Genomic DNA, 19,516 nt, shown 5'->3' with positions numbered 1-19,516 from the left:
CTCGTCGGCGATCTCGCTATACGGAAGGAAGAAATCCGACGCGCGTCCGAGTCTCAATTAACTGATGGAACCTGCATCGCGACGTATCGTGGATCAAAAGTCACAATGTAGGATGGATCGTTTCCCAATAACATCGCTTCGATCAACGGCCGTTGATAAATCGCGGGAAACGGAAATCAACTTACGAGTCGATGGGACTGATGGGAGTGACTCGGCGTAGGGCCAAAATAGCATTAGGTTCATCAGGTGGAAGCGTGCGGAGAAACACAACCCGCGATTCTTATCGCGGGCATTACCGGTGAGGCATGATAACTGCAATTGCAACGTATCGTGTACACGAGATATCGGATAAGCGCGTAGCTTGATACAGGTGATTACTCCAGGTCCATTTGATCGTGGTAAAACTTTTATTTAAGGCCTTAGCTACCAACCTTGAATACAAAATCACAAGCACGATATATCTTGGATATATAAATAACATAAAACGTTTAAGATTATATCTAAAAATAACGTAAAATGATCTACGCAAAACGCATTCAAGACGTCTTGTGTCTTAATCAAAAAGTCAAAAAGATACGGTAATAAGAGACTAAATGGCGATACTAATGATAAGAGCGTGCGAACTAATTACTAAGTAATACCATGTATACAAAAGAATATCATGCACATTTTAAAGTTTCCCTGAAGCCCCCCGTTCTCTCCCCAGGACTCGATCGATTTTACTTTTGAATGAAGGAGTCGCGAATATCGTCCGTGACGAAGTATCCCATTTTATTCATCTCCTCGACGACCTTCTGATCTTTGATTATGGCCGCGATCCACTTGTAATAGGGCAGCTCGTTCCTCGTGCCCCCGTACACCTTCGGCAGGTACTCGGGCAATATGTGCTTGTGCAGACTCTCGTAGTTGCTACCGTGGAAGAACAGCTTGTTTCGCATGTTGGCATCGAGCAGCGGCTTGAAGACCGCGAAGATCGCGTCGAAGACCCACGACTGATGGAGGATGTGTAGCGCGTGTATCCTGATGGGAAACGCGGTCACCATCAGAGACAGCATCATAGTTGCCACCTGGAAAATGGATCGCCGACACGCGTGCGATTATATTAGCACACTATTTCCGCCTTTTAATTTCATAATTAATACATTTATCGCAAACCTGGGAATAATGTAAAGATCCCATGTGCAACAAGAAAAGGAGAAAGAAAATGGATAACGATATACCTGAGGCGTCACGGACCACGCGTGTGTCATTGAGATGTCCTTCAAATCGAAAATGGCGACGCCGCCCATAATTTGCGCCCTGGGTTCGAGGATGCCGAGCTCGAGGATCCCGACCGTGGCTTTGAAGAGCTCCTCGGTGGAATATTTGCGCGGATCCCAATTGCCAAAACGGTAGATCATTACGCGTCTACCGCACTGGGTTCTATAAGGCGGCACCGTGATCACGTTGTCGTCACCTATATACCTCATCTCGGTCGAGCTCATCATCTGATGGATCTCCGGATGTTCCTCTTTGAAGTTGTAGTAATTCACTATCTATCGAAAAATTTCTTGAGAGAAATCGACCTCGCGCGCTCTGTCGTTCGCGCGGGAATACAGGGTGACCCCTCGAATAATACGGTATTTGAATTGCATGGAGTATCGAGTAGCACGGTAAAGAAAATTGTGACATTTTACTTTTCAAAAGTTTTTTTTGTAGATAATTCCCCGGATTCAAATACCCACTTTTATACGGATCTGGAGTCTCGAATTGTACGGTTTTCAATAGCGGGTGATCTCTAAAATTGTATGAATCCTAAGTCTCGAGTAATACGCTTTTCAATAGCACGCAACCCAATTATTCGTGTTTTTCGAGGTTTCGTGTACGTTGGATAAACATTCCATGTCGTTCATTATCGCGGTTTAAGATAAAATATCATTGTGAATTCTTGATCGTTAGACAGGCATAAATTATATCGTTAATCAATTATTCATCGGCTATTCCCCGGCAATTATACATTTATGAATAGCCCGTTTGTTTCCTTATGCATATGGAGATCGGAAAATTAACGATAGTGTCGCCTTAAAGCTCTGGGTCTGGACGAAGAAATTATTTTAAATTCATACCAATTTTCGTTCCACTTTTTCATTAAAATGTCGCAATTGTACCACGGTTGTTGAGCCAATTACTGAAAGCAGCTTAATAAGTGTTCGGTAAAAAGGCTAGATCCTTTCAACATGCTTTTACTAATTCTAATTTTCGTGCGGAATACCAGCGCGCCGCGTATTTCAGATCTTGAAAGGTAGATCAGTTCACCTTGACATAATTGTGCAACTAGAAGGTTCACTTCGTGTTCGCGCTTTATTCATCTCGATATATTTTCACTATCAATGGTTCATAAATATTATTTCGACATTTTTTAAAATTTCGTAACCAATACCATCCAAAATAATTGAAAATGACGTTTTTATATTGCAAACGAAAATATTGATACACACAATAATCTCTGCAATCATTGTTTTATCTAATCACACTCGAAAAAGAATTCACGACTTTGCGTAAGCAATTTTGGATTGAATTACACACAGAATAATCCAAGATAATATAAAAGTTAATGAAAGATAATAAAAATATAAGAAAGAGAAAAAGAGACATAAATGTATACCGCGATTAAATCGATTTATGTCTACTTGTTCGCGATAAGATTAGAAACGAAAAAAAACAAATATATATAGATTCAAATTGTCGGTACAATTATATTAGTTTGGTTGACTTACATTGGACATAACTACTGGGTATAATACACTTTCTTATTTTTCTGAATATGTAATTCCGCTAATGATCATAAATGACGCAATTCTCTAAACGAGGAAAAAATTACTAATTATGCAGGATTGGGCATACAGGAGTCTTTCATTATATTCGAAAAGAAAATCAAGTATCACTTATCTACGTAACATATTTAACATTTAAATTGTTAAATTTATGCTCCTAAATGTGTAAATTCATATGTATACTTAATTACAAAGCAAGCGAGGTTTATTATAAAATCTAATTTTATAAATTTCTAAATCCAATTTCATAATTACGGAAAAATCCACTACCGGGCACGATAGCCTAGTACATATTATTAAATCTTGTGTGTTAACTCATCCTTTTAAATCTCTCATGCGATTTCTTTAATTCTGTATATATAGAGAGGACTATATATATAATATATATATATATATATATATATATATTGTTGGAAAATTTAGAAGCACAACAGAGTAAAGTGTAAAACTTTTAAAAAATGTTCAACTTTCTCTCTAATGCCCGTTTTAGACTAGAGGATGATCCTACTTTGCGGCTCATCCTCCAGTTTAAAACGGACATAAATAAATTTTACACGCGCGTATTTTACATAAATTAATTTGCTCTTTAAAAGATTTATAAAAAGAATTTTATTGCTGCTTCTTGATGCCGAGAAGTTATTCAGACGCGCGTAGACGAGATGCTTATATCTCGTATCGATGTTTGCGAGTATTTTAACGATTCGACAAATGTCAAAGATTAACAACAGTAATTTAGAGACGGTATGCTATTGATTTGACGTAAAACTTTTATTGCCTCGTATATAAAAGTTGATTTTTTAGAAGCTTTATGCAAATAGTTTTAGGTTCCATACACAATCCGGTTTAGTAATCTGTATTAAATTCAAGATCCTTCTTTACTGTTTTCGTTACAGGAAACAGCTGAATAATGTTATATGATTAGATCAAATAAACACGTCATAAAATTATTAAGAAATAGTATAGAACTCCAGAAAAAGTAGGTTAATCGATTATCTCACAATCATTATATTATAACTTTTCATTGACTTATAAAACATTGCAAAATTACGATTGCCAATAAGTGTTTACTTTCATAAATTTTCCAACGGTAACGTATAGTGAGCAAAATATTTTAATGCATTAAAAAATTTAATGCATTTACATTATTTTCCTTTTTTCGTCGACGTTCTATTTCTGCACGCGATAAACTCTTATCGTTTACTTTACGTGACAAAAAGCACATCGACGCAAGCATATACGTTTAATAATAAAGGCGTACGCCTCTTTCATCGATTTAAACTGTCCGCCTCATCGCAAATGTCATTGTCAATGCCTATACATCTATAACTCACCAGCTTATGTGCGCTCTTTATGTTAAAGTTCCTAGCGCGAAGAAATCTGATGAGAAAATCGTCGTCCATCCTGTGCGGCATGCACTCGCCTCTCTCTGCGAAAGAACGCATACATCACAAACTCGTTTGCGCCAAACAATAATATAAATACAATATTTCTGCCTGATCGCGAAGCGTTGCGAATTCTACGAAATTTTTGTCATTTTTGCACATATCTGTCTAACTCAAAAGATTTACTTTAAATCTGATGTCCCAATTAATTATAACAGAAATAGAAATATGTACATTTACAGAAACATCAGCATCGTTGCTAACATCAATGTGTTACAAAACCCAGACAGCATGTCCAAAATTGCGACATAAAGCGTCGTCTACAATGGCAGCAGAAGTATACGGTAAGACGTAAGCAGTAAGTTATTGACTAATGGGATTTTTACAATTCAAGAATAATCGACTGTGGTTGGTCAATAGCTTACTGCTTACGTCTTACTGCATACTCCTGCTGCCATTTTAGACGACGCTTAAAACGTCTTAAAAGCAATTTTAAGACATCTTTATTAAAATGTCTAATGTTCCGATATTTTGGACATGGTGCTGTCTAAGTCCCGGTCTACAATAGGTATTTTAAGCCCTAAGCCTTAAGAAATTGTTCAATCACAGTTGAATTTGAGGAGAAAAATTGACTGTGATTGGTCAATTTCTTAGGGCTTAGGGCTTAAAACACCTATTGTAGACCGAGACTAATAATAAGAAACAATTGTTGCGCCCATCAAATCTAAAACTTTGCGATTGTACTTTTCTCTCGGTAGAACAATTTGCACCGCCGATTTTATAACATTGACACCTCTTCTCGTTGACGCTCACTCGTCACTTTCGGGGCTAATACTCCAACTCGAATTACCGTAGATCATATCGCGGAACTCCTGCAGCGTCTGACACTTGACCTCGTCGGTCTCCCCTAACTCCCTTCTGGCGTACTCCATGACTTCCGGCGGCGGCTCGCACAGATCCAGAGTGATCTGCTCGTCGTCCTCCAATTCTTGATTCTTGAGTTCCGGCATGTCGTCGGCACCCTTGCGAAGCTCTAGATCCTCCTGCCTCTTGACATCGGGCTTCTCCTTGGCGAGGGTCCTCTGTGCCTCCGCGTCACTTTCGATCGAAGGACCGTAGCGTTCTTTCGTTAGAATCCTCGACCCGGCGCCGTTGCCGATCTTCTCGCTCTCCTGCGGCATGATAGCACACAGCACAGATAGATCGATGATCTATTTCATTTAACGATTCTATGGGAAGATTTCACGGAATCTACGGGATCGGCGTGTCTCCTCGATCGACACTCGTGCGCGCGAAAAAGCGAAATCGCGCGGTCATTCAGTCGTGGATCGCGCTCGTATACAACTATTGGCCGGCCGCCTGTCTCCGGCGTTACCAGATAACCTCCTTCTACCCGATATTCTTGCACACGAACATCTATACACGCGAGTAGATAAACGTACGCGCATACATTGACGCATACACGCGTGCACGTGCGTGCAGTTGCGCGTGTTGCCCGCGAGCGACCGGTGCATACGCAAACAATGATCCCTCGTGAGCCTCTTGCCGACTTATTGACGCTGACTCAAACTGAACTTTTTTTTCCTGCGACCAATATTGACCGCGCGACGCGCCCTTGAATAAAGATTATTTAAATGTCGCGCAGTTAGCAGCAGCGCGAATCTTGAGTCTCTCAAACTTGGGGCGTGATCGGCGAGGTTTAGTTCGCATCAACCGGACGAAGTTCAGAACACGGCGTGATTCATCTCAATTTACCGATCTCAATACCGATTAAACAGACACGGTGACAAAAAAAACAATTGCCTTCTTTTTACACCAACATTTCTTACACCGAATCACGTTGTATCATGTACGGTTTGCATGAATAATCGGAAATTATCGAATTAACCGATGACGCAGGTAGGCATTAAAGAAAATAGCTGCGCAGTGTTAAAAGAATATCTCATCGTTTACGTATTACGATTTATATATTGTAACGCCAATAAATTGTGGTATCGCCGATAAAGCGTTTTTCAACGTCTGCAATGTTGCTCTCCATTAAATCATTGTATCAATCTTCAATATGAATTAATTGGCACGAAACAAGCCTCGTGGACTCGTAAACGTTTCGAAGTGTATCATAAAGGCTTGTCTCTTTCCTGTGTCGTAATACGCGCGTCGAGCACGATATAGCCGGTGTGTTTTCGCGAACGGAACGGGCGTTCTGCCCGTATCACACTAGCGATTGGCGATTGCGTCTACGTTTGCGTTTACGTCTCTTGACCAATCAGAAAGTAGCTGCTGGCGATTGCGATTCGCGATTTTTATTCTGATTCGTCAAAAGGCGTAGACGCAATCGTAAACGCAATCGCCAAATCGCTAGTGTGATACGGGCATTCCGTTGTCGTTGTGTGCGCGACACAACTACGCGCCTCCTTCAGCCTCTACAAAGCTAATATCCGGTTGGCGGTATTCTATTCTTGCAGCAACGTCTACCCGCTGTCGTCGTTTCAATTCTGGTCATTTTCTCGGAATCGCGCGCGCGAAACGCACATGTAATTAAAATCTATCTATATTAATTCCCCAGAGAACGCCGAGCGCGCGCAGTTAGGATATCCGTCGTTTACGCTCGGTAGCGACGCGCGATTCACATATCCTCTTTCTTTTTTGTTAACAAAAACCAGCGCGCGCGTTGCGCAACGAGCAAGCAGCAGTCTGATCTGTTGTCTGTCTGAGAGACAAGCTAACACGTTACGTCAGCGTCACGGTATTGTTCCTTTTCCTCGATAGAGACGGCTCTTTTTGTTTCTTAAACAGCACTTATTATCTTCTTGCACTCGCGCGAAGGTATAAATTCTCTCCGAAGGCGGGCCGGGGCGATATATTGCGCACATTTAAACAGAAAAATATAGCGCGTGAAATCTAATTGAATGCGCGGACGGTCGAGCGGACGCTTGTTGCGGACGTTAAAACGATGAGAAACGGACGATTCTGCGTTTCGATGCACATCGCGCTCGCGGATGTGATTTTCGCCTCGCAGTCAGAACACTGCCCGGTGAAAGATGCAGCTGCAGTTATGGTGCAGTTTCCCGCGCGAGTGCAGCGCGATACTGTACGCCCAGCGGTGCCGATCGCGGCGATGATGTAACTGGCGCACATTTCTTTGTATACCGGCACGCGGCCTCGGCGGTTCACTTTTCGCCCGCACGGTACGTCCCCGCACGTTGAAAAAGCCCCTCGCACGAATTGAACGACCATTATTAGTACATCTTCAAGAGTCCGAAGCCGTGAGTGGGCTAGTATACCGTAAATGCGAGGTCGTTCCTCACGTAGTTATACGATCGAGATGCGAGATTATTCCCTACCAACAGTACCAGGTAATTAGTGGAGATTTTTTTAATTAGCAAATATCTCTGGTAAGCTTTCTTTTCAATTTTCTCTCGCACAATTGTCTTAATTAACGTTTCTCGTAACATTTTCACATAATGTCTCTTATTTTAATTGTAGGTACATGGAATATTTTCATCTTTAATTGCACGTCTAATTACACTTTTGTATTGTTTTATTCTGTCTAGTAGATTGCTTTATGAATTTCAACTTTCTCAACGCGAGGATTTAAGAAAACGTTAGAATTTCTATAATATTCACTGCAAAGTGCTTTGTTAGTGATTAACTTACGAATTATACGGAGATAGTTATTTGTGCAACAAGTGCTGTAAGATGAAAATTCCCGGGTGCGGAGTTGACGCACGAGCCTTCGGCAAGGTTCGTGCGTCAACTCCGCACCCGGGAAGTTTCATCGTTACGCACGACTTGCATACCCTATTTTATGTTGCTAGTGCGTGGAAAGTGGTCTATCACGCACGCGTAGCGTGCGCAATGGGCCACTTTCCATGCACGTGTTACATAAAGAGATTATTGACATTATTATTAATAACGATGTTCATGAAGTCCGTGTATCATAAAAAAAAAAACAAATCTAAATCATAAATACACTGAAATATAAAAATGAATAATTTTCAGCTGGTATTCACGTTCGCGACATGTAAGATAAATTATCTATGGTGTAAATTCTCAAGGCCCATCAATAGTGACTGTTCATGCGATACTCTTCGAAGAGGCTGGCAATGTAAATTCTAGTTCTTCCACGAACCTACGAGATCGTCACAGAAACGTGCAGATATTTCACGAGCGTAAACTTTCGCGCGAACTCCCAACGTTCCTTCACGAAGTTACTTCGGCGCGCTCGTTATCTGTGACGTAACGCTATCGTTTGTTGTCACGCGTCACGGTGCGGTGTGCGGTGTATGGCACTATGCATGCGCGAACAACAGTCGGCAGAATGTCCGAGTCATTCATTGTGCCGCAACGAAGAGAAAGGCTTCGCGGAAATCGCTACAAAGTAAGTAGCGGCGTGAGAAGAACGACCGTCGCGTGCGTATATAAGTGTATGAAAACCGCAGAGATTGATCCGACGCGAGGGAAATGGAAGGTGAGGACGCGGTGTGGCGCGCGTAGTCTAGGGAGCCGCGCCTTTCACGCGCGGTCGGAAGAGGATAAGCGCGACTGCTCGCCGATACAAATTACACCTGGGAAAATTACGACTTACGAAGGCGCATTGCGAAATATGTCAGGGTCACTTTATTGCATCGACAGTCCGGCGCTTTCACTGACGACCGCGTATACGGTTACGTGTGTTGCGTGCACGCCGCGATCGAACAAAGGGCCCGTTCTTCGCTCGGGATCAACCCGATCAACGGATTAATTGTCGCGCGCGCGATTATCAGCGAATTCCACGCGGAAGATAGGCGAACAAAGGGGAATTGAGAAGAGATTTCTCATTTTTTAATTAATCCGAAACGATTCGGTGAAAGGTCGGCGCTGCCAAGCGTTCAAGTATTCCCCAGCTCTCGGTCTCGACGTGAGAATCTAGCTATGACTCGAGCTGAGAAGAATGCACGTGAATGTACATACATGCGTGCTTATACATGTTAGATCTTCGCAAGAGTGTGCATCATAGTAGAACACGTGATCGCGCATGAAAGTTCACGTCTACCCAGTATATAACGACGTAACGACGCGACGTTCCGTTGACGTAATCTAAGTTCATGTTATTAGTGCTTTTTCCGGCTTTTTCTGTCTGTTGATTTCGACGGTATTTCATCATACGTATTATATGCCAACGGTAATAACATATTTTCCACGTCTAGCTGGCATGCGCGTTATCTATTTATCGTCAAAACTTAAGAATTCCATGAAATTATTCCGTCTTACGTCATTATTGCGTTTTATTTATTTGTCAATCACTCTCTGCCGAGGCTTGTCCACTAAGTATCAAAGAATGCTACATTGTGCAGAACTGCAAGCAGACCGGCGCGGCGGCGCTCGTAATAACGTTGCAACATTTAGAAGATATTACGCTGGGTGGGTATGCTTCTGTTTTAGAGAGAGAGAAAATTTTATTCTTTTTATCTCAATATCTCCGCCATTCATAATTTTTGGGGAATCATAAAAAATAAAGACAAGCTACTATAATTATGAAGTTTACAAAAGATATAGCATAGTAGAACACCAAATATACACTCGATATTTCAGAACTTTGTCTCAAAGAAGTTCTAATTGCGATCAATACACATGCGGGTTTCTCTTAAAGCAATAGGAATATATTTTATTCCATAAAAATATTTTATTTATCTATTTATAAGAGACCTCGACAAAACGCTAAAAAATAATTTTTAAAAATGGTTAAAATAATTTTAAAATAATTTTAAAATTAGTTTTTAGCCACCATCCCCCGTAATGTTTTCTCTTATAATATCTTGCGTGAAGCGCTGCGTGTGAGCGTGTGTGGTCCGAAAAATCGACTCCTACTTGTCTGGCGAAGGATGCGAAATCTCTCAAGGTCAGTCCACGAAAGCATGATAAATCGTTTTCGTGAACGGGTTTCCCTCTTTCGCTGATCGCGTTAACTCATCCGTGGCATAACTCGCGTGCTTCTACATCAATCTTCTGCAAACGTAATAACCGAAATTCTTCTCGTTTGTTGCCTTCGATCTTGAAAACTTCCACGGAGAATTTCTACGGAGAATCTGCGCGCGCGCGACGGTCGAGACTCAAGGCTGCGCCTGTCGATATGCAACTGCATACAGTTGCGTGTAACGTAGGCTGCATTTCAGCCTCTCGTGCCGGTATTTCCCGCCGAAGTTATCGAGCGCAAATTTTCGACTTTTTCGCCCTTGCTAAAGTTTATTTTTTTTTTTTTCATTAACAACGTAATCTCTCAATAAGCATATATCAAAACTTTCTATAGTTATGTCTTAAATTATTATTTGCGTAACATTGCATTTACGTAGTATTCAGACATAATAGAGCAGTCGATTTAAATTTCTATAATCATACGTAAAATCTAGATAAAAATCATTATTAGAAAGTTGGTCTACGAAAGTCCATGAAAATATCGTTATACGTTATCTCCGCAAATTCAATGCCTTATAAACCATTTCCTTGTACTGACAATTGCATGCTTTTACTTCTCCAGATCGAAAGTGGCATTATCTTATTTAGGTTTTGTTTTCAATCTCGTGACACAAACCCCGTTATTATAGGAACTATGTTTTATCGTATACGCAGCGTCTTTCTCTTTCACGTAATTTAGATCACAAATATCATTCTTAATGGCACGATAATCGATACACCCCGGAAGTTGTTAACACTCCTTTTTGGAAGTATTTTTTATATAATTCTGATTAAATCTATAATCGGAGAAATACGCGTAACCAATTCTATATTTACAAGCAGATGCATACTTTATATATGACATTATATTGTTACGTTTTCTTACTTTTTATTATTCTTATGCGTGTGTGTGTGTGTGGGTGTAGCGGGACTTTTATTAGACTTTTATTAAAATAATTTATAATGCCTCTGATTCGTAGTAACATACAATATTATTATTACGTATTTTTTTGTTAAATACTGATAAAACTGACGATAAATAAATTAATTATTAAACTTATATTTACTAATTAATTGTGTATTTTTTATATTTGTTTATTGACAGTAATTAGTCAATAATAAGCAAGTAATGTCTTGATAATATGTTTGTCTTTGTGTACACAATAAATTTCTAATTGATTCGATCTTTTTTTCTTTTTCACACGCGTTTTTCATCGTTTTTTATAAGCAATGATGTTAGTTTAGCGGACAAATTGCACAAGAAAAAAAAGACAATGTTGAAAAAATCAATATCATACTCTAAAGCTGTATCATTTTTTTTTGTAGGATTAAGTTTAAAATGTGACAAGACTAATAAATAAGTTAATATAATCAACTAAAATATATATATAAATTTAGCACACTTATCAAGACTCGTAAATATGTAACTTTTGCAAATATTTGACTCATTGCTCGAGGCATTATTTACCTAAAATTGGCGAAATGTCTGATAACTCCTATAATTACGAAGCATCGAGACATTACTACATCAAATATTAAAATTAATTGAAATTTCTCTCTCTCTCTCTTTCTCTAATTGACATTAATAGCCGTTTAATAAAGAAAAAAACATACCAAGCAAAACCCTTGTCTCTTTGGGAGAGATCAAATTTTCAATGTTTTGAAATAAAACCACTCTCTTCAAAGCTTTGCATTCGAAAGGATTCAAATACGAAGCTTTCGAATTAAATCCAGCGAAATTAGCAATTACAATTCACACTGACGCTTGGAACACGGCACGTTATTTCGCGATCTCGATTCGCGATCGGAATTCGATTGTGCGCGGCAACTCACCGGGTATAGCTGCCGGTATACGGGGGACCCGAGGTACGATCTTTACAGGGCAACGATCCTGTGGGTACTAACCGATGAATCGCACCATAGGCTCTCATGTATACTCTCTCATGTACTCTCCGACCTCTTCCGCATTTGCGATTCCGACAGCGAGAAAGTTGCACGACCGCCTTGGTACAATCACCTTTTTGCGGAGAGCCGATGGAAGGGCCGTCGTCTATGCTCGTGAACTCCGGCCGATCCTGGGTTCCCGGAGGGCTCACGCGGGCTCACCGAATCCGTACGGTGGGACCGTTAACCGGCACCGGCGAAGTCGCTCTGCTTCTGGTTCATCGTCGCTTTGCGGCGCTTTGCGTGCCGTCGACAAGTTTCAACGCTTAACGTTACATCTAATTCGTTTTAATTTTTTTGTTTTCCTACAAAGCCAACGTTCAACTTTTTAGGTAAGCTTACCTATAATTAGCGGAGTCAGGATATGTAGATAAGAAATTGATATGAAAAAGCTGTATTATACGAACTATGATCTTTGAAAATGCATGCAACTCTCTGGAATCAAGGTTGGACAATTGTATCTTAATTATCTTTCGCAAGACAAATGAGGATGGCCGACAACCTGCAGCTACAAAACGACTACTAATTAATGTCTCGCAGGTATAGCAGCGTGTCTCGTGTGCGTATTGTAACCCATTTGACGATAGGAGATTATTTCATTAATTTCAGTCGTAATTAAGCTCATAATGTGGGTATGTACGTCTACATGGGTAGTAAATTAGGATCATATTAATTTGTGTACGTGCAATATATTAATATATTAGATTGTATTAATTAATTTATGATTTAGTGCAATCTCTCCGTAATTCAAACTAATTAACGCAAGTCCATCGATATTTGGTCTATCGGTTCGAGTTATCGGGTTTGACAGAAATCATATTTTTATAGATCTAAAATTATATAATGCGATATTCAAGTTGCAACAATTTTCAGCATCGATCTCAAGCATCTGATCTGATGAAAATTTTATTCATCGTTAGCCTGGTAGGATTTGACAGATTCCGACACAATTTTAATCATTTGCTTAGTATTATCTGAATTGTCTTATTGTTAGTAAAGGGGAACGATTAGATGCGATCAGTATTCTGAAAACTCTTAACGACAATTTTGTTATCGTTGTATTTGCGTTGCGCAAATATTATATATGATGAAAAAAGCTACGCAACGACAATATAAAGATAATGAAACTGTTAAGAGTTTCAAAATAGGCCCACAGATCTCTCAAAACATATATACCACTTATATGGAATCGGTCTTTAATTAAGTCGCATCGTCACTCGTTGCCCGTGCACAACAACTTTAATTCCGCAGTCCAAAAAAAATTGTTGATTTTGTTATCTTCTTGTACGCACGAACAAAGATTATGTAATAAAATAAAACATGGGAAAACTTTTTTCTCGGATACTTTTTTTATCTCGATATTTCTTGCAATAATAAAAATAATGTGTGCTTTATTGTTGTCAGCTGTCTCTTTTAATACGCAACAACGATTTTACTTGTAAATTTATTATCCATTGTCCGCGAGACATGCTTATAAATAATTATAGACCTCTAGAGAACAGAGTCACAAGAAGAGAGCTCACGTGATAAGAGAAGCTGTAAACAGAAATGATGTTTACACGACCCAGCTGAGCCACATTTATTAATTGTAACATTCATATAAAGTAAAATCATTTTTGTTAATTATTTACTGGCGAAGGTAACAAGTTTCTGAGAGCTGTAAAATTCCCCGATAAAGAACTAAACAGGTTAAAAGGTTTAAATTTATAGAACGGGTTCTGTGGCCACGTTATAGATTTGTTTATATGCACAATTCGTTCGGCAAAAAACTGGCTTCTCGAGATTGTGACGGTCGCGCTGCGGTCATTAAATTATTCGCGGTCCACACGTCTCTGACGCACGATCTGTATCAAAAATCGGCGCGAAGGATTTCCGCTCGGCAGATGGTCCGATAATAGAAGACATCATTAGCATGTGCATTTCGTCACAGCGCAGCGAGAAACGCGAAGAAGTATATCTTCGATTGCGCGACGCGTTCACCGATCGCGCTACTTTCTAACTCACGGTAATATCCGACTCTGATGATCGTAGCTCGGTAATCAGGAATGACGGTGCAGTTTAGAAAAAATGGAGCAGCGAATTATCCGCGATAATTCGCTTCGCGCCGGCTTTACTTCTCAATTACGGTCGCGTCTGTAAACCCGTTTCTGAATTTGTTTTATGAACGTCCAGCGCATCTTACGACACTCATTGATACTTTTATTTGATATTTGCGTCTAACGAATTTATTCACGTCGGCCATATTGCCATAGGTCGAGCGCACCGCGCGAGATCTGTTCGTCAAGCATGAGGACGTAGACGTGTCAGGGACAACGGAACATTTACTTGTCGAAGCTGAACTGGAGGAGCTCAGTCTTACGCCTTTACTTGGGTGGAGCTCTTCTGTAATGTCGCTACGCGCACACACGTTCATCAGGTAGTTAAGGGGATCCTAAAGCCGTCTGTAATACCGGCTTTTTTTAGCACTAATCTTTTAATTGGCTTTATAGACATGCAAAATTCTTGTCTAGAATTAAAGTACGCATCAAAATCTAGGTCATGGTGGTCGATTTTATATCGAAAACGAGAAAAAATTAATATTTTTGTTAATTTTTGGTATACGTGACGACAATATTTGCTTTGTACAAATATTCCACAATAAATATCCACAAAATTAGACCGGCATGACCTAGGGACAACATTTAAGAACAATATCGTGCAATTAGATCTAAGATTGAAAGCCTAGAAAAAAAGATTAGTTTAAATAAACTTTTATATGTGCAAAAGCACGTTCAGGTTGACATTGCGCGTAGCGAGAGATGGCGCAGCAATCGAAACAAGGACAGATGCCTCTCGTTAGACAAGGACAGATATATAGATATATGACATAGAAAACAGTTTTTTATTTTAATTCGCGTTGTACTTATAAATAATAAAGGTATCCGGGTATTGGTACTTTTACCTTCCTTAAATTTTACGCGGTTTTATTCGAATTGCAACTCTGTTTTCGATACCGATAGAAAATTGATCGTTCTTTTTTTTCGATTGCATTTCCTTGATGTGGAATTAACGATACAATAAAGTATGTTATTATCTCGTTTCGCCTAAGATCATCCCGTACATTAATTTTCCGTTGTTTCGAAGGGTAGAGAAGCCTCGCGGTAATGGCTCTACGAGGACTAAATCTTACATTATGAGAGAATCGCTGTATTACAAGAGGATTATGAGGGAGGAGCGGAATTAAGGTGTAATGAGCCCGCGCAATTATATCTGTCACGCAGACATATACTTGCTCCTCTCGGGTTAAGTTAATGAGGAGTAACAACAGACGAGTTTCGTAACGAGAGATTCATGGAGATAATACTAGCTTCACTAAGAGTCGGATAATTTCTTATAAGAGTACTAATAGAGCCAGCGGAAATAAAGGTGTGTAATTTTGTTGATTATTAAGCTGTAACAAATGATAAATATCAAATACATTTGTATAACTATACTCTCTCCACTATATTCATACAAATAATCCGAGACACTTGTCCTAAGAGTCAAATTAGAGTAATTTTCTCTTCAGAAAAAAAATTTAATGAGACGTCATCATTTGCTGCCGACTTCTCGTAGATTTTTTTCCATGCACGATGGCTGCTTCAATATATACTTTCATCGGGAGGAAGCATCCTCGATGCGCCGTAGGCTAAATCAATTTCACGGAAGACGATATTATCGCGTACCGTTCAGCTTCCGATGCGACCTCCGATTATCTCTGATGTATCACGTTGAAAGCCACACCGTGAGCGGCGGCTCACACGACCGTTTAAAGCGCTTATGCAATTCCCACGCATGAACTATCGCCAAACGATGCAAAGACCATCGGACAGCTGCACCCGTAGAAAGGGAAATCGTCGCTTGGGTATAGAACTAAATTTATCTGAAGTCGCGGAAGCGCGATCGAACATGCTTCGCAGCGGTGTTTACACACACCTACACCCACACAAATGTGAAACACGCACACTGCCGTGGAAATGGAATCATGCAGAATCGCGAACACGTGTGCGCACATGTGTGCATACGCTTCGATTCAGCAAACAGAGCCTTTCTTCGTTACGTGCGCGATAACGCGAGAGTAGATAGGTTTTCGCTTGATAATTCGGCCGCTCTGGTAATTTACCGCTGTGCAAACGTCGCGTCGGATCAATGCTCGATTAACAGGCGAAAGTGTTTTTGCGTGTTTTTTTAAATCTTTTTTTTTATTGAGAAATTTTAAAATTTATCACCACACAATATATGCGTAAGCGTTTTGATTTGTAATAATTTTTTCTACTTAATGTGTTTAAAAACAGGTTATTATTATTAATGCGCATACAGACATGTAGACATTATGACACTTATAAACTTGCGATTTATTCACGACATTATCTTCATATAAAAGCTTCCTCGAAAATTATGAATTATGACAGTCTCTCACACACTCGCTGTTCTCTAATAAAAGTCTTTTCCATCTCGCAAAAAATTGCTAAACACAATTGCAGATACTATAATCTCCTGAACAAAATGATACGCTATTCTTATAGACGTGCGGCAAAACTCTTTCACAATACTTATAGATATTCGCGATGTTTAGTGGCAAAACCTTGAACTTTATTTCGCATAGAAAATTTAAATACTAGAAATTTTTTAATACATATCTGTACATTGTATATTTTTTAAATGGAATAATTGATTAAGAATTTATTGTCAAGCGAGACTTATAAAAAATATTATACCTTTATTTATTTTTAAATAAGTTAAATTTGAGTTGAATAAGATGGTATTGACCATTCAGTCATTAATGTTATTAATCTTTACAACTCAGCTAATTACTATACTGGGGTTTTCCTTTTCTCTTTTTTGCTTATTATGTGCAGATAGTGAAATAGATTATACGTCATTATATATGAATGAGGTCTATACGTCTGCATCTTCTGTATATCTTAATTTATTCTTTATAAAAACTTTTAGACTTTGATTCTGCTTACGGTTATTATTGCACATGGAAAATACAAAATACATATATCTAATAAGATATCTGCACAAGCAGACTAGTACATTGTGCCGACAAATCAATGAATATTTCAATATTAAATTCTTTATCTAACAAATCGAACTATACTTATATATATACAGTTATAAATTTTTAACACATGTCAAATAGTCAATTAACCCAGAGGCTTTTACGCGAGGCTTTACTGAAGTCCTCTTTAGAACCTAGAAGTAGCATTTTGTGCGTTTTCTGCTATTTTAGAGACGCTAAGTAGGACTAAAGTTTTTATGTAAATTAAACCTACATTGATCCTCTAGCATCTACAGATGTTAGAAAATTTAGCTCGAAAATAGGTCTAAAATTTTGACTCGGAAAAATACATTTTTGTGATAAGTGAGCTACATCACTCTGCGAAACAAAATATATTTACATCGCGCATCGGCACAAATTAGAATGCGAATATCTTATACATATTTTTAAATAGATAAATATCTTGTTTTAGAAAACCAGCCTTGTTTTCAGTATTTATGGTTAAAATATGTAAAATATAGTTATTATACAGATTCCATTATTTGATTGTCGATTTCCATCGGCTTCGCGGTAAATATTAATCTAAATGGCGATATTATTGCTATGATATATAAACTCACGCAGAAACTCACGCAAAAACAGATAAATAACCACAGGAATAGATTTAATTGTTCCCTACAATACGTAATATTTAACATAAACACGTTTTTTGATAACTCTATATTAAATAAGAGAATACATTTATGTTTCGTTGAGTTAAGGCTTTGTTGGAAATTCAATCGGAAGAAAAAAGATTTACGATGCAAAAGAATATTTATTCTGTATTTAAATGTTCGAACGTTTCGATCCCTTTTTGGACCATCTTCAGCATTTAACAAAGAACACAATTATAAACATACATGAATTCACAATTTGCAGTTTCTCACAGCAAAATTACTTGCAAATTCTATGGTAAAATTAAGTGACAAACGGTGACCATCTCACGAAAAACGAGGATTATGTAGAAGATGGTCCAAAAAGGGACCGAATCGTTCGAACATTAAATACAGAATAAATATTCTTTCGCATCATATGAACAGCGAATGGTTCTTAATTAGCCCGTTTTCCTTCCACATTTATGTTTGTACCTAATTGACATTAAGGTTCATGACGCAAATAATGCATTATGAAAATTAAGTTGTTAGAATTAAATTGTAACTAATCAATCACTCCTTGTAAACATTACACTTTGAATTTAAATACACATTAAAGAGACTGGAAGGCTGAGATAAAAGTGAGGAGGTAGCGTTTTTATACAAAAGAAGTATGGAGTGCTGCCAATCTAAAATATTGATATTTAAAACAATATAGATTTAAAATTTTGAAAAAATATGGGATGTAGTTAAAGGGCAAAGAATATAAATTATTATATTTATGTAAAAGTCTCACATATAAATTTATATTTTTTAAAACAAATTTTATAGTTACTACAAGTGATGACTTGTGGAATGAAAAATCAAAGTTGTTAGGATTACCATCGATTGACAGAATAAATTTTTGATTCGGGTGCCAAGTTCAAGAAGCAGTCTAATGCATGAGAATGAGTATGCTATGAACACAAGTGACACAAAAGTGTTAGGTTACATTTTACGTCAGAATATTTCCGCGAACAGCGTTGTCAAGTATCCTCCATCACACAGCTCGGATGACAGGAGTATTACATATTGACTTTAATTTTTTAGTATTGCAAATAAACTATGCGGTAAACTTAAAATTTGAATATTTTCAATATGATATACTCTTCACATAAATTTATATATTTGCTTCTTAATATTTTAAATATATATTTTTTGTTAAAAATAGATAATGGAGAATCGGATTTTTCAGAAGAGTCGATTATAAAAATGTGAGACTTGGATATTAGTTTACGCAAAAATGGATCAGTAAAAAAATCTGACAAAAATTCACATGTAACCATTATTTGTAAAGAAATATTATAAATTTTATGCCATTTTTAACAATTTGCATTATCCTTACAACCTCCTTATGGAAAATAAATAAAAATATAATTTAAATTATTGTACGTTCTATTTAAATATTTAAATTTAAATAGACATTAAGTGGAAAATAAATGAACGTTCTATAATATTTATATATTTTCATAATCTTTAGAGATTTCGTGATATTTTTTTTTACAAAATATCTCGTAAGCTGATATTTACAGTCGGACATTATATACGTATAAGATTGCGCGCGTGTGCGTTTTAAGTCTATCTTCAGATACTCCATAGCCGATGAAACGAGTCGAACAGCATCTGAAGATATATATAAACTTGAGATGATTTTAAATATAAAATTTGACTATGAATATATATATAATATATATACATATATATATATACATATAATATTTCAAAAAAAAGCGTGAAGAGAGAAAGTAA

At 38.0% G+C, this 19,516-nt stretch overlaps 3 protein-coding genes across 6 annotated transcripts in view; 2 read left to right on the top strand and 1 right to left on the bottom strand.

The window, feature by feature from the left end:
* Positions 1 to 388: 388 nt before the first annotated feature.
* Positions 389 to 7,285, bottom strand: LOC143901945 (alpha-tocopherol transfer protein). Of its 3 annotated transcripts, none has more exons than XM_077414589.1 (5): positions 6,923 to 7,285; positions 5,046 to 5,367; positions 4,145 to 4,239; positions 1,221 to 1,535; positions 389 to 1,067 (listed from the first exon to the last, which is right to left on the bottom strand). In XM_077414589.1, exons 2-5 carry the CDS (start codon positions 5,203 to 5,205, stop codon positions 720 to 722), a joined length of 918 nt encoding a protein of 305 aa, XP_077270715.1. In that variant the 5' UTR covers positions 5,206 to 5,367; positions 6,923 to 7,285; the 3' UTR covers positions 389 to 719. The 3 variants fall into 3 exon arrangements, with proteins under 3 accessions (XP_077270715.1, XP_077270714.1, XP_077270713.1); XM_077414588.1 differs by having other exon boundaries at positions 6,930 to 7,285; XM_077414587.1 differs by lacking the exon at positions 6,923 to 7,285 and having other exon boundaries at positions 5,046 to 6,635.
* Positions 7,286 to 7,412: 127 nt separating this feature from the next.
* The window catches only part of LOC143901949 (alpha-tocopherol transfer protein-like), a 31,255-nt gene continuing 19,151 nt past the window's right edge, over positions 7,413 to 19,516 (top strand). The window contains exon 1 of the mRNA XM_077414597.1: positions 7,413 to 7,551. Coding sequence (XP_077270723.1) covers positions 7,485 to 7,551 — 67 coding nt within the window. The 5' untranslated portion in view covers positions 7,413 to 7,484. The remainder of the gene's footprint in view (positions 7,552 to 19,516) is intronic.
* Positions 12,052 to 19,037, top strand: LOC143901952 (uncharacterized). Of its 2 annotated transcripts, none has more exons than XM_077414606.1 (4): positions 12,052 to 12,613; positions 14,326 to 14,489; positions 15,197 to 15,478; positions 15,668 to 19,037. In XM_077414606.1, the coding sequence occupies exons 1-3, from the start codon at positions 12,482 to 12,484 to the stop codon at positions 15,294 to 15,296; spliced, it is 396 nt and encodes a 131-aa protein (XP_077270732.1). In that variant the 5' UTR covers positions 12,052 to 12,481; the 3' UTR covers positions 15,297 to 15,478; positions 15,668 to 19,037. The 2 variants fall into 2 exon arrangements, with proteins under 2 accessions (XP_077270732.1, XP_077270733.1); XM_077414607.1 differs by having other exon boundaries at positions 15,621 to 19,037.

Source organism: Temnothorax americanus, unplaced genomic scaffold, assembly GCF_048541705.1.
Source record: "Temnothorax americanus isolate GAGA-0224 unplaced genomic scaffold, ASM4854170v1 Scaffold37, whole genome shotgun sequence".
Classification (NCBI taxonomy): Eukaryota; Metazoa; Arthropoda; class Insecta; order Hymenoptera; family Formicidae; genus Temnothorax; species Temnothorax americanus.
The sequence above is the reverse complement of the archived record's forward strand: the minus strand, read 5'-3'. Positions and strand labels throughout refer to the sequence as shown.

What these genes read in the sequence shown, in the direction of transcription:
- LOC143901945 (XM_077414587.1), bottom strand. Translation starts at nt 5,376, where the DNA reads ATGCCGCAGGAGAGCGAGAAGATCGGCAACGGCGCCGGGTCGAGGATT. An exon ending in GTTCCGCGATATGATCTACG is followed by an intron (nt 4,240 to 5,045) that starts GTAATTCGAGTT and finishes GTTCTTTCGCAG; the next exon opens with AGAGAGGCGAGTGCATGCCG. An exon ending in TAAAGAGCGCACATAAGCTG is followed by an intron (nt 1,536 to 4,144) that starts GTGAGTTATAGA and finishes ATTTTTCGATAG; the next exon opens with ATAGTGAATTACTACAACTT.
- LOC143901952 (XM_077414606.1), top strand. Translation starts at nt 12,482, where the DNA reads ATGATCTTTGAAAATGCATGCAACTCTCTGGAATCAAGGTTGGACAAT. An exon ending in TACTAATTAATGTCTCGCAG is followed by an intron (nt 12,614 to 14,325) that starts GTATAGCAGCGT and finishes ATATTGCCATAG; the next exon opens with GTCGAGCGCACCGCGCGAGA. An exon ending in CGCGCACACACGTTCATCAG is followed by an intron (nt 14,490 to 15,196) that starts GTAGTTAAGGGG and finishes GTTGTTTCGAAG; the next exon opens with GGTAGAGAAGCCTCGCGGTA.